Source organism: Amblyomma mixtum, chromosome 2 (genome assembly GCF_055824585.1).
Source record: "Amblyomma mixtum isolate Tamu chromosome 2, ASM5582458v1, whole genome shotgun sequence".
Lineage (NCBI taxonomy): Eukaryota > Metazoa > Arthropoda > Arachnida > Ixodida > Ixodidae > Amblyomma > Amblyomma mixtum.
In genome coordinates, this window is record NC_143013.1 from 90,143,201 (window position 1) to 90,167,475 (window position 24,275).

The 24,275-nt window shown below is 46.5% G+C and overlaps 1 protein-coding gene across 1 annotated transcript; it reads left to right on the top strand.

The window, feature by feature from the left end:
- Nucleotides 1-9,518: 9,518 nt before the first annotated feature.
- On the top strand, nucleotides 9,519-23,981 carry LOC149360106 (uncharacterized). Its single transcript, XM_089569195.1, has 4 exons — nucleotides 9,519-9,683; nucleotides 16,561-16,687; nucleotides 21,650-21,903; nucleotides 22,780-23,981. The coding sequence occupies exons 1-4, from the start codon at nucleotides 9,519-9,521 to the stop codon at nucleotides 23,305-23,307; spliced, it is 1,074 nt and encodes a 357-aa protein (XP_089425321.1). The 3' UTR covers nucleotides 23,308-23,981.
- The last annotated feature ends 294 nt before the right edge of the window (nucleotides 23,982-24,275 follow it).

Here is a 24,275-nt window from a genome sequence, read left to right on the forward strand (position 1 = left end):
CTGACGCCTAAACCGTCAAAAGAGCACGAGAGCGTTCTAGACGCCAGTGCAGTGGAGTAAACAAACATTTATCTGTGTCAAACCACTCAGTAGAGATGTTGCCTTAACAGTGTAATTAGAGCAACTCGAAAAGAAAGGGGCGTTTAATTCGTAGTTAATCCTCTCGCACCTCCCAGCCCCCTGTGATGTCAGGCTAGCTGTAGCAAGGGGTTTAACCGCGACACCGTCGCAGTCTGTTGATGATGTTCACTGGGGCCCTCAGTTCAGTTTGATTTCCAGCTTCGTTCTTGAATTGTATCTTAGTACAGTCCATATTCGTTATAACGGAACGATTTATAAGGAAATACGGGATATAACGAATAAATGACAATACCCTTGGATGCTCGATCAACATGGGATATAAATAAGCTACAGCTGTAACGAAGAAACCAGCGAGCAGGCCAGGGCCATGTTACCACCGGCCGACCTCTGCACCTTTCCCTCATTAAAATTCCTTTCTCTCTCTCTAAGGATCAACAATATAACTTTCCTGTTGCTCAAATGACTACATAAAAAGTTGTATAGCACCGCAACTGCAGCAATGCGGTTTTATGGGCATTTCTTTCTTATATCCCCATTTACTTAAACATTTTATTTCCTGGTACAGCGGAGACCTCTCGGGACTGACGGCCGGGAGTTTGGGTGAATGAACTGGCCCACGTCACTTGTGAGTGCGGGGAAGCTCACCGGGGACTGATGCCTCTCCGGGGTGCCAGAACCGACGTCATCTTCAGACGCCACCAGGGGCGTCTTCCATTGCACAACGAATCACCACTTTGGCATGGTGACAAAGAAGCCATCATCAGGAACACTTCGCACACTTATTATTTATTTGTCCACATATTTGTTTATTTGTTCTTTATGTATAACTTTCACTACACGTATTAATCCACACTTCGTAGGGGGAAACAACTTTACGCATAAATGTGTATCTGGACACAGAGCCGTGTTCTGTTCTCTTGTGCATCGCTTTCCCTCCTCAAGCTAATCCATGGGCAAAGCCAGCCTCGGGAATTTAATTGCTGGTGGAAAATTTCATGACCGGTGTTACGTGCACAGCGGAGCTTTTAGAACGGTTTATCCTGCACGTGGAAAGTTTCTATAATTATCATTCATACGGATGTGTTGAAAAAGAATGTCATTGAACGTCCCATGACTATTTTTAGTGCTAACAAGAGCTCCTGAACCCCCCCCCCTCGCCTGGGAGATCATTTGTCGGTTGAATTAAAGCATACAGCTCAAGCGAAGAGCTCCACCATCCTCCTTCCCCTCCAAAATGTCCACCCAACAGACGCCTCCCTACCTTCCACCGCATCGGCTAAAGACCTGTCGCGTGTGTCAAGCCTCGCCCAAGAGTGAACGCATTCGGTAAAAAAATCGAAATAATCAGTGGGAGTAAATCCAACTGCTTTCTTAGAACTGGATCAGATATGTGATCGTCCGGTAATTGTTCGCAATAAAATTTTTATATCTTCTCGAAAAAATGTGTTGGCATATGGAATGTTGCTTCCTTTTAGGAGAAACACTCTTTTGCAAAAAAGTATGAATAAAATGCAAGCTCTTCCTATATATATATATATATATATATATATATATATATATATATATATATATATATATATATATATATATATATATATATATATATATCCATGGGCAAAGCCATCCTCGGGAATTTTTTTGCTGGTGGAAAATTCCGTATGTATATACCGTTTCGGCCAGGGAAACCGGCTTCGGGAAACCGACTTTGACGAGGGCCAGACCCTGGCCGAAACGTTGGAATAAAGTTGTTTTGTCACCGTGTGTCAACACAATTTTATGTTCTGCCTACCAGGTCCATCTGATCTCCACATATATATATATATATATATATATATATATATATATATATATATATAAACGTCACAGCGTTACATAAACGTACACAGCGTTTTATATATATATGAGAGAAGCCAACAGCCACAGAAACCAAGGGGCACAGGGGTTTTTTTTAGCTTATTTATTTTTTGTTGCGTTGATCAATTTATAATACTACTGAATATGTTATCGGTTAAAGCTAATTGATTAGAAAAGCAGAAGAAAAAACAACCACATGCCGCCGGTGGGATCCGAACCCACGACCTCCGAATTACGCGTCCGGTGCTCTACCGCTGAGCTACGGCGACGGCTGTCAAATATTCTGCTTTCAGGGGTATTTATGTTTACAAATAACCTAACCTTTAGAATGTTCACCAGCGCCACCCACGTTCTTAAACGGCGGACGTAGCACGTCCTGGGTTACCGCTGATGTGACGTAGAACGTCATCGAACGGCGAGGGTGGAAGCTGTGAGAACCCTATTATGCTTCCTATGGCGTCAAAGCTGCCAGAACCGAGGCCCTCGCTAAGGAATTAAGCAAACAAGGGAAGGGGAATGAGGGGCTCGTTATAAATGTGAGAAGCCAACAGCCACAGAAACCAAGGGACACAGGGGATTTTTTATTTGTTTATTTTGTGCTGTTGTTCGATTTAGAATATTACTGAATATGTTATCGCTTAAAGCTAATTGATTAGAAAAGCAGAAGAAGCACACACACAGCAGCTATTGCAAGAAAGCGTACCACTAGTTTTTAAAAAAATAGGGCTTTTGAGGGCGAGACGCTTTTTCTCCACAGTAAGAGTCGCGTCTCGTTAATATGGGCGCACTGGTAACCGAACAAAACTGTCCACAGAGTCGCAATCGTGAAGAAAAAATCTTCCGAGAAAAAAAATGCTGTATAATTAAGGAATGTTCCTGTGCGTAGTGGCGGGCATTGAAGCGGAAAGGGGAGTCTTGGAAGCTCCGGGTGTATTATACTGATCGCCAATATCTTTAAAATCAGGCGGTGCAGGTTCCAGCAGGCTTGAAGCGCGTAGTGGTCCACAAGGCGTTTTGTGGCACCACTTGGTGCGAGGGAGCAGCTCCTATACTACGACTTGTAAAGTTCCGAGAACTCTGTTCTCACTGGGCTTACAGCTGCTGATTGCTCATGATTTTCAGCGTAGTGCAAGCAATAACTTTTTTTCTGCAGCCACTCTTGCAATGCAGGAAATGTAAGGCGCGTTTACTAACGCGATAAACACTGAGGAAGCACACAAACACACATGCACACAAACACGCGCGTGTGCGCACGCGCACGCATACGCGCACACACACGCACGCAAAAAGCCATTACTACGGAATTTGCACTTTTGAGCTGCCTCTCTCTGGTACTCTGCTCTCAAAATACAAGAGGAGGAGTATTTGTTAGAGGAACTCAGGATATTATTCTCACTTCTCTTCATATGAGTGGGACAAGATGCATCAGTACCACTGAGCTCCGTGCATTTTCGCCATGTCCATTATCCGGACTGCGAGGTTTCATTTTAACGAGCAAGAAATGGGCTAGGGCACGCCATGCAGCGGGAAAGAAAGGTATCCGCTTGTCCTTACGGAATGGATTGGTTTGGTTTGGTTTTGTGGGGTTTAACGTCCCAAAGCGACTAAGGCTATGAGAGACGCCGTAGTGAAGGGCTCCGGAAATTTCGACCACCTGGGGTTCTTTAACGTGCACTGACATCGCACAGCACACGGGCCTCTAGAATTTCTCCTCCAAAGAAATTCTAGCCGCCGCGGCCGGGATCGAACCCGCGTCTTTTGGGCCAGCAGCCGAGCACCATAGCCACTGAGCCACCGCGGCGGCGGAATGGATTCCAAAAGAAGGCAAGCGCAGCAGGGGCGACAGAAAATTAGGTGGGCGGAGGAGATAAAGAATTTTGCGGGGATACAGTGGCTGCAGATGGCACAGGGCAGGGTTAATTGGAGACACATGGGAGAGGCCTTTGTCCTTGACTGGGTGTAGTCAGGTTGGTGATGATGATTATGACATAGATAGATAGAAATAAATAGAAAAAGAAGAAAACTGTTCATAATTACAGTCGTTCATGTTAACGGGGGTCTTATTAACGGGGCGTGACCAGTGTTTGCGGGCGTCAAAAAACAGGCTAATCATGTTACCTAGTGAAGTCATTAACTAAATTTTGATAGTTCACTTTTTACTATTGCCCTTAGGCGCTTGATTGCTTGGTTGATTCACTTCTAACCAGCAGCTAGTAAAACTCATAACAGCGGCTTTCCAGCGCCATTTCGAAACCACCCGCCCCTCGGGGAGTACAAAGCCTCGTCCGTGAAATCGCGCCACTCTCAGACTCACATTTCGCGTAACATTCCCTGCCAACCCGCACTTCGGGGCTTCCCTGCTCCTCGCCAAATATTGGCTATTTCGACGAGTTGCATGGGATGGAGGGGTTTCTTTCACTGCAAGTACTGTGAAAACGCGTGCATTTTTGCTCGATATGGGCAGATATTTTGGGTCATTGCGCCGGCCGAGGGTAGCTGCGTTTTCGGAATTCAAAAGAAAAAAGATATGAAGACTAAAGCTGTGCTACACACACCTCTTAATAAGTAAGGAGAATAATAGTAATTGCAAAAAGTTTATCATTCAGTATTAGTTCACCAAGTTACTGTAGTCGGTTACAACTCAAGAACGAAGCGGCAGATGCCCCTCAAAGGAGCCCCTCCACCCAATGGCGTCGACCGATTTTTCAAGATGGCGCCGTTAATCTGATTAAGCTGTGTTTGTTCCCCATCCATCTACCCCCACCTGTCATGGGGATCGGTCAAGGCGGAGAGGGGAAAGTCGTTCAAGCGGGAGAATTCGTCGATGCTATTGGCAGGAGAGACTGCCTTGAAGGTCATTGCCCTCTTCGTTCTAGATCTCTATCCGACAATAGTTGGCACTTCTCTGTTGTGTTCTGATGCGCTACACGGCTGAAAACACAGCGCCGACAACACCGCTTTTCTAACTCAGGCTGCATTTAAAATTGCGGAACATCTAAGGCGAACTACCCTTAATGTGAGCGTGTATATTGAGAAGGAAGCCCAGTGCTTGCAAGCTGCCGCCATCATCGTTACTTGTACACTCGTTTTCTTTGTCTTCCGCATTTGTGACTCACCCGAAGCCCGCATGCTTTGCATCCTGCGGTAGACAGCGACGCTTACTTTCTTTAGAAAATTCTATTATCTGCGTTGTAACCGGTTTCACGAGCGATTGCGTAAATGATAGCAAGTTGGTAAAATAATGTTTTGCTTCTTCCAATAGGATCGCTCCACAGCCATTACTTTTTAGGCAGTTTATAAGGCAAATAACTATAACTTATCACACTATGTAGTCCCTATATAGTGGGACAGAGCCGGAATGCCGCGGTTTTGATTGAGTGTTGCCGTATTGCCCACTTTGCTTTTCCCCCTTCTCGACACACAATTTCAATTTTGTTTCCAGAAAATATTTTTTAAACAAAAGATAATTTTAGAGTGAGTAACGCCAACGAATGCATAAAAAAAAACATTATAAATGCACAGTATATCAACGATTAGGCGCCGCTCCGGCGCCTACATGCTCAACTCTATCACTCAACTTGAGGAGCTGTCATTATATAACCCCGAACCCATTATATAAACCCATTATATAAACCCATTATATAAAACCATTATATGAACCCAAAACTTTAGCTTACGGCTGTTCAAATGGCCTGCATCCATGTTCATCCGCACAAACCTTTTGCGGAGATTTTGTTTCTACTGTAACTGTTAGTATTACAAAATGAATGGAATTATCACTTGGCGTTGCTTTTGAAAATTTTGTGATTCAGACTTCTGTTTTTTACCACAAATAGACAAAAACTGGGCAAAATTTTCAATGAAGCAGAAGAAGAAAATAAAACGATTTCTGACGTCCCTTTTATTGCGATGCACTTTGCGCTGAAACAATCTTTTCGAACTAGAATTGTATCTTTTATGGAGAACTGCATGCGCTTTCTTGTTACCGTAAAGTTAGCTGAGCAGCTCTGCTCAAGAGCCCATGGTTCGTGTGTGACAGGCGCAGAGCCGCCTTAACAGTAATGCCATCGGTGCTGGTCTGAATTCTCTTCTGAAATTTCACATCAGTAATTAGAGGAAAAATTTGTTTAGAGTCGGCGTTTGAGTGTGGGTAGTTAAAAAGTACTTTTTCAACTTGCTTAGGTCAGGGCACATCGGTACGTCTTCGAAGTTCCTGCTTTGTGAGGTATGAAACCGCACCTCATCGAGGCACATGAAAATGGAGACCGAACTCTCGGCTTACGGCAATGCAGTGGCATATTTTTCTATTCAACAGCTATAATGATATGGAGACCAGTACGACTGATCGTACACGCCGCACCTTGTCGAAGATGATAGGCTTCACTACCTTGATTTGGTAGCACCATCCAAACCGACAGTTTTACTGGGTTCGCAACTATTTTCCACATTTTTTGCATTCATTTTCCTTTTTCTTTTCGTAGTTCCGATTTTCCCACTATATGAGAAATTTCCCACAATCACTGCTTCGATTGATCCGTTGCGCGAGTATTTCCTGTAATTATGATCTCGAGCCACCAGATGACGGGTATGTGGCGCCCTCTTCGTTCTGCTCTCTTCACTACAGTAAAGGGCACAGTGCTGACCTGAGCGAAAGATGGCGGCACCATCGATGTGAGCGCGCAGTGGAGTGTAGCGTATGGTATGGTATGGTATGGTATGGTATGGTATGGTATGGTATGGTATGGTATGGTATGGTATGGTATGGTTTCTAATGTAAGATAATGGCAGACATATTTGTTCTGCACGGTGGAATGATACGTTTTTGTTGCTACATGTCTCCTATTCTGTGGCATTTTTGTTTCGCTCTGCTGTTGCAGTTAGTGTCATCATAAAGCTGTGCGTTTGCTATGACAGACGCCGTAATAGAGGGCTCCAGTTTAACTCGGACAACCTGGAATTTTTTTTTTAACATCTAGTAGCACCGCACAGCACGCGGCGGTCTTTTGCAATCAATTCACCTCCATAAAAAAGCAGCCGCAGCGGTCGGGATTCTTCCATGGACAACAGCGACAAAAAGCTCTAGGGTCAATGAGGACAAGTATACTTGGTGTTTCACTTGCAAAATAAAGTCAATGATCTGTTCAAAGTAGTTTCAACTCATCATGGGTCAGCTCTTTGTCATACTACCAGAACGTTAGATTTATATTTGCTTTAAAGAACTTATGATTTAATATATTTTTGGTCACCTACTAGATGAAGTCGAGTGTACCACACTCAAATGCTCTTAGGAGCATTTGTTCACCTCGTGATGACAAGTCGGTTTAGTCAGATGTGTTCTTAGTAGTAATACCGACCCTCTCGAACCTATCTGCAATAGAATGCTACTCACAGGAGCTTGTCTTGAGAAACTAAGATTTGCTGGTTCAGCATTCCATATAAGTAAAAAATCAGACATACGAAATTCGTGGAGTTGCAAATGAATTGTTAGAGTTATTTAAATGCACGGCGACAGTACACAAGAACACATGATACAAAATCTGATTCGGTTATGGTGAACTTTGACGTCGCCCAAAGTCTCAATTTTGTCTGACCTCTTTTGCTAACTTGATATATTGATTATATTGCTAATATTTTATTAACTACTAACATTGTGTTGTATTCTGATGATGAAAATATTGTCACGACCAGAGGAGCCGCGAAGGTAGGCGTCGGCAAGAACCCAAGACTGGGAGCCTTCTTTTAATTATAGAGCCAGCTTCCACGACACCAAACAGAACAAGCGCGCCGCGAGAGTCCACCGCCGCTTCGTCGTCGTCTTCGATTCAGCGCGGAGGCCGCGCGGCGCGTTAGGCGCGTGGCAATATTTTCTTTCAAAACAATCAAATGCTTGGCTTCAAGAGTTATTGATTTGGCTCTCTATTAGTGAACATGAGTTTGATGCTCTAAATACGAATTTTATGCTTTTCCACCCAAAAATAAGCCAATAGATGTCCACACTACACTAGTATTCAATAACTTTAAAATGAAGAAGTGCATAGCTGACGGCGTCTTGGTGTGCATTTCCAAAGCGATTTGGGATCGACAGTTCACGTGAATAACAGCAGATTAAAAATGGGCAGGATTTTATGCGTGATTTATGGAATAAGTCACCTCCTAGCTGCCATAGCAGGCTAAAAAGCAATTATATCTTATTCTGTTTAACTGTCACCTAGTGTATTGTAATCTTGTATAGGGCGTCAGCAATGAAATTGATTTACGTAAATTATTTTCCGTCCAGAAAACAGTCCTGCATGCTTCATATGCAAGTACAACTGGGGAAACAAATGTTTTCAAAATTTGTCATGTTCGCAACTTCCTCGACTCATACGACTCAGCTTAGCTCTTCATATGTTCCATAAAACGAAGTAGGATTTCAGTTCTTTTCCCAACACATTTCTTTCTAGAAACATGATTTGCGGGTAGTTTTCCTATCCGCTACATGGTGCAGAACTAATTTTGGAGCACAAAGTACAATTTATCAAATTAAGCATTGTGCAATCCGGGCCCATTTTTAACAAAAATAGCTCAAGAAACTGTCAACGTTGTTGCCTTTAAGAAAAAAAAAATGAAGTCATTCGTTTACGTTTGGCGATTTTTCGTTTCTTTTAGTTCCGTGATACTGCGTCGATTTTATGAATGTTGTGGACTTTCACTCCATGCTTTCCATGTTTTATTTTCTAGTGATCGTTTCCAATTTGCAAATCACTTTGTTTGGCTACTGATTAGTTGTGCATGCGTTTTTCTGCTTAGGCATTTCGGTTAGGACGATCTGTAGTCTTGGTTTTCTTCAAATTTGAATGTCACCACTCTATTTTCTCCCTGTTTTTTAGTTTTCTTTCAATAGAGAAGGCACTTCTTTTGCAAGGTGTCTTTTTTGGAGTAGTACATATGCGCTGCCGTTAGTCGCCTGTGTCCTGATATCTAAGGCGGGATGTAGGCCTCATCTGGAGGCATGTTTTGCTTTGCTAATCACAAAAGCATTGTAACAAGTGCCAGAACTTCACTCCCTTGTTCAGTAAGGTGAGAGTCATCGGCCGCAGAAAGACGGCCGCAGAAATCGGCCGCAGAAATGCAGAAAGCATTTAAGATTAAGAAGTTAGGCTTTGATTGCGTCAGTGACACTTCGGTAAAATTTTCATCTAGAGAGTTTCAGTATATGAGTGGGACTTTGTTTTCACGTGCAAGAAAACTTGATCAACCAGTAACTTGATTTTTATCTTTTTCTTTGTCTACTTTTGCGCATGTGCGCCCTGCTCTGCTCGAGACTTTCAGGAAATAAAATATTCAGTTGTGTTCCAGCACTGTCCATGTGTATTTCTTCGCCGTGGGAATGCGTCCTGTTTTACTGGTTTGTAACATAATTTGCTTCACTCATTTTGCTTCTAATTGGAGGCATATGGCAAATATGGCTAAATAAACACTCGACTTCACTTGATGCGGCACTGGAGATAATTATACAACGGTGGCCGAGCTAACCGCGTGAAGCTTTGAACTGGCTGGCACTCTGTTCGAAGAAGTAAAAAACGAGGGTGGGCCGAGCGGGGATGGGGACTTTGGGCGAGGGGCTGGTGCGCCGGGGCCTGGCGGAAGGGGATGTCGTCGCGGGAACTAACGTCGATGACCTCTTCAACGGTGCGCGCTTCGCGCAATGGGAAGAGGCGGCGCTACCGCTTCTCAGCAAGGGGCTGCGATTCTTCGTGCTTTTGCAGGTAATGTTGCTCTCGGTGCATAACTGTTTGCGACATGGCATCTAGAGGCGTCTAGAGTTGTTTTCACGAAGTCAGCGATGACGGCTACATTTGAAAGAGAAAGTGGCTACACCACCACCTTCACCCGTCAGCGCAGCAGTCAGGCTAGGATTCCGGCAATGAAAATTTATTGGCTCTCTGTAGTCACGTGATGCGCGAAGCTCCTCATCCCCCCCCCCCTCTTGAGAAGGAATGTTTTGTTTTTGTTATTGTAAATAGAAAAAAAGGGACAAATCATGATTTGTTTCCCCTGGGAGCGTGTCACCTTTTTAGTAGCATTCTGAGATTCATTGGGCTAGGTTTGACTGCCGGAAGCTTTTTCTGGTAGATATTTAACAATCAAAGCAGCTGATAAAGGAAAATTTCGGTAGTTTAGTTTCATTCACTGCGTGCCATGGTGTGACCGGAATCAGCCAATGCGGTCAAACTGTCGGCAAAGTTCCCTGCGGGCTATTCTGACGGCCTCCGGCACATCTGGCTTCTGTCATTTGAAATACCTGCTTGACAGATTTGTAGAGCTATGTGGTGCCTAGGAAATACTATATTGCTTTTGCAAAACAAAAAATAAATATAAACGTCACGAAGCCCCACAGTGCACCTAAGAAGTGATGTTGGATACGTAACTTTTTTCTTCTCTTCACGCGGTGGAGTGTTTGACTAAAAGACATAATAGGCTGAAATTAAAATCCGAGCGCGTGTAAGTGTGCGCCGTGCTTGACTTCGCAAATTTTTTCGTCAATCCATGTTACTTTTGTGAAAAGGGAATTCGTATATACGCACACAAATTTTCAGATTTCTCTCGATAGTGAAACATCATGCGTATCCCAAGGGAATGTAGATCGATATCTTACTAAAGTGTACTGTTCTTTGAATGTCTGAGAATAAATGTAAGAGCATTTCATACAGCAAGCACAGAAACGCAGGTCGCCATGTTTCCTGGTTCAAATCGTCTTGCAGTTGTTCATCGCAACTGTCTTAGGCGCCTTTGAGCGTTTATAGCATATTTGTGTCCCTAGTTTTCAATAAGATGGAAGTGAAAGCAAACAAAGAAGCCAGCCAATGTTTGTATCTACAAAAGGAGTAATTACCATTTACATTCACCTGAACTTGGCCACCCGTCTAGAAAGAAAAGCAATGCACCGTTCTAAGTATTTTTAGTTCAAGAGAGGTTTGTCGTTTTTTGGAGCTCGATCTTTTCGGTGCAGTCGCTCAGTGAACGGCGCACATCAATAAATACCATTTGGAGGAAGTTATGTGGAGGACGGGCGAGACGAAGAAAAACGCCGTTAATTTAATAAGAAGATGGCTTGGTCTGGCTGCTTGGTACAAGTTGATGGAAACGACTTAGTTCAGAGATTTTTTCCATACAAAATAATGGTGCGGAGGGCGAATTTATCTAGACCTTTGTGTAGAGTGGTTTTATTGTAGTGCAATTCTGGCAAAATTTACAACAGTGAAGATATACTCAATCCTAAAAGGTTTCCTCGTAAATACATCTGACCGAAAAATCTTGACAGAAGAAAGTTTGCAAGGCGTAAGTCTGGTGACCGAACTCGTTCAGGTTACACGGACGATCTGTAACATACTACACTTCCACCCACGGAACTCGCGCTAGCCTCATGCACATTCGCAATTTGGGCGATCACTGGGTGCAGTTGAATCGTAAAGTGTCGTGTCCGGTCGCTGTGTTGAATGCAGCGAAAGACGCACACGGTACTTTTAGACTTCGTTTATTTAAAGCCGATGTGTCGTGTCCGGTCGCTGTGTTGAATGCAGCGAAAGACGCACACGGTACTTTTAGACTTCGTTTATTTAAAGCCGATGAGGGTGCGACCAGCGTCGACCGAGGCAGGAGCCGAACTGGCCGCCCGAAGAAAGGAGGGAGTGGAGAAGCGTCCACGGCAGGGAGTGGCTTCCCAGAACAGGAGGAGGGTGCGGGGGCGCACCGTGGGGGGGCATCCGGCGACAGCGTGCGACGAGGGGCAAGCGGTCGTTAGGAGGAGGATGAGTGGTCGTTAGGAGGAGGATGCGAACTGTCGTTAGGAGGAGGACGCGGGGGCGCACACACACAAAAGCAATAAGGGGACACAACACTTCCTTCCCCCTTAGAAAGTTGCCTGGTATCGTGCAGGGGGTCGGCGCTCACGCGTGGAGGCGCGCTGGCTTTGTGCGCTCGGGGGAGAAACACTTGTAGGCTGGCTGTTGTTCGCTGTGTCTCCTAGGTCTGTCCTGGGCGAAGTCTCTTCTTCCGGGAAGAGGTGCCAGGCTATGTGGGAACATGGTGCACGTGTTCTCTCCGCTGGCGGACAGCTCTCAGACGGCGTCGTAAATCTACGCAGCTGGTTGAGATGTCGGCGTGCTACTGTGCCATGTATGTTGACGAGCCAAGAGCGCAGGCCTATGCGTCTGACAATTGTAGCTTCCTCCCAGCGTGGCTTTTTCAGAAACTGTCGGGCGAGGACGCGCTGCCCCTCATTAAGCGTGCCGCAGCGCGGAATTGCTTTTTCTTCCCGGAACGTCTCTGCCTTTGGCTCGGGGAGGATGGCTGTGAGCTGGGTTCGCATTTCACGCTCGAACATCATTTTCGAGGGGGTCTCGCCTGTTGTGCTCTGAACCGTCGTGTGCTGCTTGAAGAGAAAGCGCGCAAGGCGGCGCTGCAGCGAGCCTGTCTGATCTCTTTCAAGGGCGCGTTTTAGCTCGGCTACGTAGCGCTCGGCTTGTCCGTTTGTCGCTGGGTGGTAGGGGGCCGATGTAACTGATGAGATCCCGTTGTCGCGATAAAATTTGAGGATCTCCGCAGACACAAACGGTGTTCCGTTGTCCGACACTACCTTGCGCGGCAGGCCGAACGTTGCAAATAGTGATCGGAGGTTGTCAATGACTGCTGCCGAAGTCGTCTGTCCCATTTGCCTTATCTCAAGCCACTTTGTGTAGGCATCTACGACCACAAGGAAAGTGCAGCCCTCAATTGGTCCTGCAAAATCAATGTGCAGTGTGTGCCATGGTGTGTCTGGCTTTTCCCATTCTGGGACAGGAGCTTTCGGCGGGGCGCTCCGGCTGCTCTGGCAAGGCTTGCATTCTCGCACCACTGTTTCGATGTCGTTGTCAATTCCAGGCCACCACATGTAGCTTCTGGCACACTTTTTCATTGCAACGATGCCCCGATGTCCGGCGTGGATGAGAGACATAGCTTGTGCGCGTAGTTCTCTCGGCATCACAACTCGGGACCCAAATATGATGCAGCCGCGATGGGTGCTCAACTCTGTAGCTCGCCTGCGGTAAGCGTCGAAGTTGTCCCCTTTGAGTTTATGCACGTTGCCTTGTTGAACAGCTGTGTAAACTAGCCGGAGAGCTGCGCACTTCTGCGTAGATGCTGCAACTGTGCCTGATGTAAGCGGAGGTTCTGGCAGTGCTTCGAACATCAGAACGTCTCCTGGTGGAAATGGTTCGTCAACAGTTGCGTCTAGTGGCAGACGGCTTAGCGCACCGGCGTTTTGATGTTTACTCCCATTGCGGTAGACCAGAGCGTAGTCGTACGCTGAGAGTTTGATGCACCAACGTGTCATTCGCGGAGACAAAGTTGGTGGCATAGGCCTTTGTGGTCCCAGAATGCCCAATAGCGGTCGGTGATCGGTTATAAAGGTCACCTTCCGGCCGGCAATGTACTGGTGAAAATGTGTCGCCGCGTAGACGATGGCTAGCCCTTCTTTGTCAAGTTGCGCGTAGTTGCGTTCTGCTTGCGACAACGTACGTGAGGCGAAGGCGATGGGAGCTTCCCTTCCTTGCTCGTCAGTTTGCGATAGAACCGCGCCGACTCCGTACGGTGATGCGTCGCAAGCCAAAAGCAGAGGCTTCCTTTCGTCGTAGTGGCGGAGGACTGTACATCTTCGAATCAGGTCTTTTAGGGCATCGAATGACTGCTGATGGCGTGGCGACCATGTCCATGTCACATCTTTCCGAAGGAGTTGGTATAAGTCGTTGGCCACGGTAGCTCTTTGTTCCAAGAACCGGTCGTAGAACGTCAAGAGTCCGAGAAAAGCCTGTAGCTCCTGCTTGTTTGTTGGAGCTCGTGCTTCTGTGATCGCTCGCACTTTGTCCTCGGTAGGGTGAATGCCTTCCGCATCAATTCGGTGTCCCAGAAATTGCACCTCTGGCACCGCAAAACAGCACTTCGATTTGCTTATGCACAAATTAGCGTTTGCTAGCCTTTCGAGAACGAGCTCTAGGCGCACTGCATGCTCTTCAGTGGAAGTGCCACTGATGATGACATCGTCAAGGTAGACACAAACTCCTGGGATGCCCTGAAGCACTGTCTCCATGAATTTTTGAAATATGGCCGGGGCTGCAGCTACGCCAAAAGGCAGTCGCTTGACTTTGTACAAGCCTTTCAGTGTGTTAATTGCCAATAATTCAGCAGTTGACTCGCTCACCTTCAGCTGCTGATACGCCTGGGTGAGGTCCAATGTGCTGAAGACTCTTGCGCCACGCAGTACACTGAATACTTCTTCAGGTGTCGGTAGCGGGTAAGAGGACGCTTTAGTCGCAAGATTGACGGTGCTCCGGTAGTCTCCGCAGAGGCGTATGGTTCCGTTCTTCTTGCGAACTACGACAAGTGGTGTGGCCCATTCTGAATGCTGCGTCGGCTCGATGACACCTTGCTGCTCCAGTTTGTCCAACTCTTTTTCAACTGAATCTCGGAGAGCAAACGGCACCGGCCTGGCCTTCAGAAATTTGGGTTGCGCGTTGTCCAACAACTCCAGTGTGACCGGGGGCCCTTCGTTTCCTGGAATGTCTTCCGAGAATACTCTTTCGTATTTCTCTTGCAGTTGCTCAACCATGTTCTGGCTCGGCGTCTGGTGTATGCCGCATATCATCACGCCTAGTGGAGAAAACCAGTTTCTCCCTAGAAGGCTTGATCCTGTGCCCTTCACAACAAGCAGAGGTAGCGTATGGGTCTGGCCGTTGTAGTTAACCTGCACGTTGGCAGAGCCCAATAGTGGCAGATTCTGTCCTGACCACGTTCGCAGGTGCGTGTCGTCTTGTTGCAGGGCGGGTGCGTCAGATGGCCATGAAGTTCGGAACGTGTCCTCACTGATCAGAGTACAGGCTGCGCCGGAGTCCACCTCGAACTTAATCAGCTGGTGATGTACGCTTACTTCTGTAAAAATCTTCGGTCGCGTGCCGAGATTCATGGTGTTCAGGTCGTACAACACAGATGGTGTTGCTGATGTTGTTCCATGGAGATCAGATAGCGGCGTATTCTCTGAGGCGTTGACGCTGTGATTAGGCTGGGAAGGTGACTTTATCTTGGCAAGTCTCCGTTTCGTAATGCATGCTCTTTCGATATGCCCTCGCTTGTGGCAAAAATTACACGTGGCTGACTGGAATCGACATCCCTGGGGGTTGTGTTGGTCGTCACACCGCCAGCAGCGTTGTGCCTTTTTGACCGATTTTACAACAACAGAAGGCTTGCGCACCTGGTTGCTTGTCTGGTGTACCGGCTCGGTGTTCCGGCGAATCCCTCTCTGCTGGTGACCGGCGCTCTCCGCTCGAACGGCGATGTCGTAAGCTTTGCTGAATGTGAGGTCCTTCTCAGCGAACAGGCGCTGCTGCAGTGACTCGTCACTCAGTCCGCACACAAATCTGTCGCGTAACATCACGTCCAAGGGAAGCATGGTGGTGTTAGCAGAAGAAGCTGCGTCTCCCTCCTGCCCGGTAGCTGTTGTCGACAGCGTTCCAAAATTGCAGTCGGCAGCGAGCTTCTTGAGCGCGGCTACGTAGGCGCTCACAGTTTCTCCTCCCAGTTGATCTCGTCGTTGGAAGCGAGCCCGGCTGTAGACCTCGGATGGTCTTGGGTCGTAGTGCTTTTGCAGCGCTTTTACGATGTCGTCGTAAGACACTGCCGCTGGTGTGCTTGGCTGAATAAGGGCGCAGACAGTATCGTAGGTCTGCTCCCCGCACAGCGTCAGCAGGTTGGCCCTCTTCAAGGCTGGGTCTGTGATGTTGTTAGCTTCAAAGTAGAACTGAAGGCGTCCAACCCACGATGACCACGATGAGCCGTTGAATTCTGGTATCTGATTGGGAAACCCTCGCGTAGCCATGGCTTGTCAATAGCGTTGCGTAGCGCGGGTCGAATCCACTTTCTCGTCGCCACTGTCGTGTCCGGTCGCTGTGTTGAATGCAGCGAAAGACGCACACGGTACTTTTAGACTTCGTTTATTTAAAGCCGATGAGGGTGCGACCAGCGTCGACCGAGGCAGGAGCCGAACTGGCCGCCCGAAGAAAGGAGGGAGTGGAGAAGCGTCCACGGCAGGGAGTGGCTTCCCAGAACAGGAGGAGGGTGCGGGGGCGCACCGTGGGGGGGCATCCGGCGACAGCGTGCGACGAGGGGCAAGCGGTCGTTAGGAGGAGGATGAGTGGTCGTTAGGAGGAGGATGCGAACTGTCGTTAGGAGGAGGACGCGGGGGCGCACACACACAAAAGCAATAAGGGGACACAACATAAAGTATGTCTGAGAATAATGTCTGAGAATAATGTCTTAGTCGTAATGGAGTTCCCCGCTGTCAAGTTTTTCTTTCGCATTTCATTGGTCGTTGACTGCGTGATCGTTAATCCACCCCGTATGTCAAGTAGGATCAAGTCAAGCAGGGATTTTAATGTGTCATCTTTCTGCTTGAACGTTTGTTTCTTCAAGTAAATCACCAATATAGGGATCAATGAAAACATTTTGGTCACAAAGAACGAGAAAAAGAAATATTGCACAACATGCCATGGCTTTCGGTAACCTGCATGACCTTTTCTTGTTTCTCCTTACCTCTGTCCCTTTTTTTTTTCGTAGGACAAAATCAACGACCCCGAGTGTAACAGGAAGTTCGCCGAAGAACTGCGTTCACGCTTGCGGGTTGCGGAAAAAGCGAATAAGCATCCAGCATTCGCGATTGTCTTCTGCGCAGATAAAAATTACGGTGAGTGCACGGCGCCTGTTTTCATTTCGCTGGAATGCAATCAATTTATTGTTCAATATTTGTCTTTCAACAAACGAAACTATGTTACTTCTCGCATGAAAGGAAATTTAGCAGCCATCACTTGAATAGATGCGGGGATAATGCGATGGTATTTCTTTCACTCACCAATGTATTGAAAATAGGATTGCACTGTCTGTCACTAAACGCGTGTTTAAATTCTGATCCTCATTTTATTGGGGTTCTTTTCCAATTCTAATTATATTCTAATTCTATTCCATGCCGATTCTCTCTTTATTCCAATGCTGCTCGTTACCGCTTGTTTATTCATTTTTACTGTGTCACTCTTAGTCCGGCACACCATCCCGTACAAGCGGAGAGGGAAATCCACCTCCACCTGCTGTGGTTGGCAGGATGAGGTTGCACAGAGGCGCCGATGCCGGACAGTTTTCGCCTTCCTGAACCCTCCTAATGCTCTGGCATTAAAAGGCATTATATGCATGATCCATTGTTATGGATGCCCACACTAACTTATGAGTAGTGCCTACGCTTTCATGCAGCCACGACGGCATTGCGCGAACAAAGCAGTAATGATCACAACGTACGTTGCAAACAGATCAAGCTGTGCAATCAACAAAATGTTGTCACGAATCAGTCTTATCATGCACCTGTTTAAGAAGCAGAGGGAATATTTCTATTTTTTTATTTATGGTGTGGATAAATGGCAAATTAATAGTGCAATGATTTTATCCCTGAAAGAAATTTTATCAGAAAGTAGAAGAAGAAACAACCACAACCACCGCAACAACCTTGGTTTCGGCAACTGCTGTCTTCCTTCTTTTCTACGGCATACGAGCACCTCATTTCACTTGTGTGTTTAATAGCATAGGGAGGGCCTACGTTCTGGCAGTATTTTTACTTATTTGTTTTTGAATGCATTTTCTTCATCACTAAGGTACGAGGAGAACCCGGACTAAAGGCACATGAATGCCTGATGAAAGACCCAGCCCCCTTCGTGCAGGAAATAGCATAAACCGCACATTTAACACGTTCATAAGAAACAACCTATTACACACAAAAACATTCTGAAGGAGCAACCTACACAATAAATACACACATAAGCGCAGCTGCCATAGGTAACATAAATGGGTCATCCCAACACTTGCGCTCATCGATAATTATCAATAACTGATAATTTTCGCACAGATAACAAAACAGCTATGGAAAGAAGAATTGTCTTTTAAATCTCATTATTTTTTCCTGAGGCATTCGCAAGTTTTGCTAAAATTTAAAAGACTATGCAAACGTTGTAACGCATTTTTTTTTTGTGGGTTCAAAACAGTCACGAAATTTCCTCTCTGTGCAGATGCGAATGTGGCAGGTATGTGGCACAATATCTGACATCGACTGCTGAAAGGCGATCAAGTTGTTCGAAGCGCGCCTTTTCGCATACAGTACCGCCACCAAGCGGTACAATCATGAGCTCAAGTGCCGCACTCGCGAACCCCGGGTTCTTTGATGCTCAACAGCTGGCGCCACAAGCAGCCGTTCGGATGACTTTGTGATCGATTCAGATTTTGAGTTCACTTGTAGGTGCCCAAAAAGCGGAAAGATGTAGCTTATCACACATGGCGGGAAAAGCACGGCAAAGCCACTTATCCTTTACTTCTTTTTAAGCCGTACGCCTTACTTGCCCCATTGAGCGAAAACTAGTCTGGTGTGTGTGTGTGTGTGCGCGCGCGTGCTTGTGTGTGTGCGTGTTTGTGTGCGTGCGTGTGCGTGTGTGTGTATGTGCGTGCTTGTGTGTGTGTGTGTGCGCGCGCGTGTGCGAGTGTGTGTGTGTGTGCGTGCGTGCTTGTGTGTGTGTGTGTGCGTGCGTGCGTGCGTGCGTGTGTGTGTGTGCGTGTGTGTGTGTGTGTGTGCGCGCGTGCGTGCGTGCGTGCGTGCGTGTGCGTGTGTTAACACTTGATGGCACACGTAAAATATGGTGCAACCTGGCATGTGGAGGTTAAATTAATGATTGCTCTCGCGAGGTTGCTGGCGCCACCGGTGGCAGCACCTTTCATCGCAGGGCAGTGGCGCACCGCTTAACCGCTGCGCCACTGCACCAGAAGTGCTGCGAGGACTTCCATGTATCTATGCATGTTAAGTAGAGAAAAACAAATTCTGCGCATATGGCCATTAACCCATTAGCTAACGCATCCTACCCTTAAGGAGGCGTGCGGGCCGCGATACGTCGACGGGTGTCTTCACGAAGTTAGCTCGCAAGTCAGAAGGGGTGCGGCGGCAGCTTCGTCGAACCATGATGAGATAGGATTGCCAGCTGCGTGCGTTACATCCTGCCGCAGTCCGCTGTGACTGCTTTCATAACGTGAGCGGCGGGCTTACGCCTTCTCACACGTAAGCAGTCATAAGTGTCTCCTACTGGTACTACTTCCCTATACTTGGCAGGTTTAGTTGAGTTTTTCAAGTGTGAGATGTAGGCAACCAAATTTTGCCTCAAAACTGGATAGTAGTGAATAGAACTGACTCGAAAACATTTGAGTATGGCTACTTCTTGCTCGATCTCCTCGTGTGACTGGCGTTACTGTTGACTGTAACTGCGGAATTGTTTTGGGCTTAAAGAAAAAAAATGTTTGCCTGTGCTTGCAGCCCACAAATAGAGGTGCCAGTGAAAAGAGATTGTAAATGATTTTATTGATTTGTCTTCATTCTCGAACATTTTTTTAACGTCATGTTAACAGTTTAAGAAACCAAACGCACATTTTCCTTGGGCTGATTTCTCCGAGGTCATAGACAGCTGATCGCGAATCTATGTTGAGAGTACGTATATGACACCGATGGGCCACATAATTATTACCCTGTTGTGCACGACTCTGTTCGCTGTGCATTTCGCTCATTCAAAAACTCCCTTCCGTGGTCTTTTGTATATTTCCTCCTAAAAGCTTTTACGCAAGTCGTTTAGAGCTTTCACTAGCAATGCTTGGACCTCACTTCAACTTCTCGTACTCTGCCCATGGGCTTTCGTTTCCTTAAAGGCGCGTTCCACGTGCGAGTCACGGGTGTCGCACGACTGTTGTCAGTCAGTCAGTCAGTCAGTCAGTCAGTCAGTCAGTCAGTCAGTCAGTCAGTCAGTCAGTCAGTCAGTCAGTCAGTCAGTAAGTCAGTCAGTCAGTCAGTCAGTCAGTCAGTCAGTCAGTCAGTCAGTCAGTCAGTCAGTCAGTCAGTCAGTCAGTCAGTCAGTCAGTCAGTCAGTCAGTCAGTCAGTCAGTCAGTCAGTCAATCAATCAATCAATCAATCAATCAATCAATCAATCAATCAATCAATCAATCAATCAATCAATCAATCAATCAATCAATCAATCAATCAATCAATCAATCAATCAATCAGTTTATTCTGCACTGCAACGACGTTTTACAGATTCAGGCCTGCCGAAGCCTCATTGGGCTTGTATGGCAGCGGCAAGTCGCGTGCGGCGCTTTACAAACTAAGATTAGCAGAAAGCAGCAGAAAAATAGGAACAGCAAAAAAACGTTGAAACAAATCACACTTCACAGTTAACTGGAAAAAGCGCTGAATCCACTAAACTACATCAACAACAAATGTATATCAGGCAATGTAGGCGATGAAAGGCCAGGAATATGACCATGAAAGGAACGACGAGACAAAACAGGCGACAAATTATACCAATTCGCATATGTCATTTCGCTTTGCTCATTTGCTATAATTCTCTGGGCTTTCGTAACCTTATCGAATCAGCCGAAATCACTCGCGCTGCGTGTGTGGTTCGAGGGTCTGAATGTGCCCAGACAGTCATGCTGCTTTGCTTTTTGCCTTTAGTTATGGCAATGCAATTATGACTGCCTGTTCGTGGCCTCGCGAAGGTATGCAACCAGCGGCCTCCCAGGTCAGATGTTTGCGCTTGTCGTCATCAAAGAAGCCGTGAAAAACATTGACCTGGTGGCGCTGGCCGGTCCTGCAAAAGCATTTCGTGCTTCCGCCTATGCTTACTACTAACAAACTGACTACAAATTTTAAGGTGGTCAGCTACAATGGCGCCGTTCAAGCAGTTTGATTTACCCATGATCATGGCATTATTTATCACGTCAGCAAAGTACATGTTACTGTTCTGCAAAGAGCAAAGAAATGCTTCAGTGGCAGTGCGCGGCAGTTGTGGGCATATAGAGATTTAGTATAATAAAGAGAACAACAGAGCACACAGCTCAAGAAGACCGGTATGAAGTTTTGCAGAAAACAGCAGATTAATCAACCTTACTTTTATATGTTTGCGAGATTAGAATAACAACATTTCACCCGGGCAGTGCAGTAAAGCTACATGGTACACAGAGCAATCATTCTACACAACTGCCTGTAATACCTCTCATCTCTCTATTCCTCATTCTGTTTGCCATTTTTAAGCTCTTCATTTTCATCCTATATACACTGCTTATAGCCTCAACAGTACAGCATCACCACTTTGAATTTGGCAGATTGCCGCCCCTGTGTCCGTACCTCCTATAATCCTATATGCTACTACTACTACGTCATTATCAACTAAATTCGGTCTGCAGCAAAAAGCGACAGCCTGCAGTAGTAATCTCCGGTTGTCTTTCATTTGCTCCAGTCAATGGACATATACTTTCTAGCAAACGACTTAGCCTCGCTACTACACAGAGCTTCTGCCGCTCTCGACTACTTCTCCACTCTTCTGCGTGCAGTCTGTCACTCAAGAAAAAAAACACATGGTTATTCGCTCCGCAGTCAGCTCACTTGCTTCAATTTCAGCTGGTACATGAATGAACCAGCGTTTATTCTCTCGACGCCACGCCTACAATATTATATGCATCACCTGCTACATCCGAGCTCCTTCGTAAACCGTAAATGTTTGTCCTCTTCAGGTGAGGACGGTCAGACGCGTATACTATTTATATATGGCATTCCGCCTTACCACCCTCACTCTGCAGAAGCTCACGATGTCGCCTCGTGCTTCTCCGAAGTCACCAGCGTGGTTCAGATCGACGTGCGACACGAGATCATCGCCCAATGCCGCGGACAAAAGGAACGAAGGGTGTCTTCTCTATGCCTTCTGGTGGTCTTCGGGTCCCCCGATACCCAGTTCGAATGCGAGTGGTCACCGTACGCATTCTGCGGACTCCCAGCCGCTCCTGTCGCGCTCTACGACCATCTAAAACGCACGCTTCTGGAATGCGGCGGTGAGGTAAGACTCAAGAATAGCCTCAAGCTACTATATACGCGCATGTACTATAATAGCCGGAATGGTTCCCGTCTTTTGCGGAACTCGAGAAGTATCACCTGGCCGGCTGATGTTGTTCTTCAAGACGCCCTAGAGAACCTCTTTTCGCGCTTTCGTTTGTAAATGTAAGCACACTGTGTCCAAACTACCAGCCCGTCCTAAAGGCTCTCTTTCTTGAAGCTTACACCAGGCTATTTGGCAATACTTGTTGTTAAGGTTAGTTGGTTTATGGGGTTTAACGTCCCACAGCGACTAAGGCTATGAGGGACGCACTTATTGTTAAGGACAGGTGGTTCTTCTGAGGACAAGCCACAAATTGGGTAAATTGGGTGCAAGCTGTGCCGGAACGAAATGGGGAAGCACTCGTCATAGACCTCGATTTCCTTAGTGCGTGGCAAGACTAGAATTAAGTCGTCATCTAATTTAGGAATACCGGAAGACAATGAAATTCGGCTGACAAAATTCGCCCAATGTTACCTTGACTTCGGTCTCTCTCGAAAAAAAAATTAGCGATACTCTTCAGAGCTTCGTAATGAGCAAACTTATAACGAAGTACTGTAACACTTTTACTTATAACTTATTTTTCTGGACATTTGGCACACTGAACAACTGGTTAACCTTTCTGTAATCCTGCAGATGTTCGCACAGGTCAATTATTTTTGCTTTGGGCGTGTGGTTGTCGCCGTAGACAGTAACTGTGAGTGGTCATTTTTGGTTAATTTAGTTTTAAACTTACCGCATTCTTTCCTCCAAATAGTACATTCTCTTACCGATTTGCACACTACCTTTCAGTTCCCTTCAAGTCTGCTGCTTTTAACTTTGTTCTCATTTCCTGTCCAGGACGAGTACCGACACAGGGCAACTGGGTTCCCCGCTCGGTTCGCCATTTACGCCACCACTGCCTTCTCCAGGGCGATGTTTAAGAGGCCACCGAGCTTATACAACGTGACCAGCTGCATACTGTGGACACCGCGCCTCAGGGTTCTACGGGGCACCGGCCAGTACCATCTCCCTGCGCCTGCTTACTGGGGTGCAATGTCATTCGGAGAGGGCGTCCGCGCCACAGTCGCCAAGTACGCAGGATGGACAACGGTCCTGCAGATGTGGAAGCACCTGAACAAAGTTCGAGAAGCCTTCGGTGACATTAGCGGTGCTGTGGTGCTCTTATTCCAGGAGGAAGAGCTCAAGGCAACCGTGGCCGAAGTGGTACACACCGTGTTCAGTGGAGCTGTTGCCATGTTAGGTACCGCGTGCTCACTGGCCTTGGACGTGAATGCGATTTCGTTCGACCTGGAACCAACAGAGGAGACATGGCCCTCCATCCGTATCGAGACATCAGTCGTTGTGCTCGTACTGTGCCTTCCTTAAGAGCCTAACATCGCAAAAGGGCTAATCTATATATGTACAGTACGTAAGCGCGGTCGAGTGGTTCGTATTGTTGAGCTACCCGTCCAGTTGGCCTGCGGGACACAATTCTAGACAAATGTTCCTTTAATCGAAGCACAACTATTACCGGTCTCCAGAGTGTGCACATGGCTTTAGGAAAGAGCACCCGGTGGGTTGTTCGTTTTCAAAATTAAAAAACACACATTCTGACAGCTTGCCAGCGGTTGCACCACTGCATGCCAAGGACGCTCTGTCGTCGCTTTATAGCTTTGTTCTCGTTGAAACTGCTCCCGTATGCTTCTACGCTATAACACGCAAATGAGCTGGCGAATTTATTATCCACGGGCGCGGCGCAGGTATTTACTTCACCTAAATGAAATTTATGCCCTGAAGAAATTTCTGGATATTTCCAATAATCGTTGTGCCACCTACCACCAGCGGGTGAAGTTAACCATTCCGCTGGAACGCTTTTTATCCTGTCTGTTGAGTATTAGTGCTTAAAACGTTAAACATTTTTACGCGCTTCACGTATCGTTTCAGCTGGAGTCTTCACGGAATTGAGAAAACAATGCAAGGGTAAATTAGTTATGGGCAAAAATTCTTTCTCAGCCTTTACGGCTGTAAAACACTGATTCCATACATGCTCTCTTATGTAAAATGCAATTTAGAATCAAAGGTATTATAAATTAATGTTGTGAAGTGCAACAGTATACGAGGGGGTACCCAAAAGAAACCGGACTAAATTTTTTGCTCGGCAAAACTTCTGTGGTACCGCGTTTTGCCACTAGGAGCGCATAGAACGAACATTCCAGAGTCAGTAAGCGGAGTGCCGTCGTTGAAGGAGGTCAGACTAGTTTAGGCAGAGTTTTAGAGTGACTACTGTTTTGTGTGAATGTCGTTTTTGCAATGGCTGATTTTCGCGAACAGCGTGCGGCGGTGAAATTCTGATT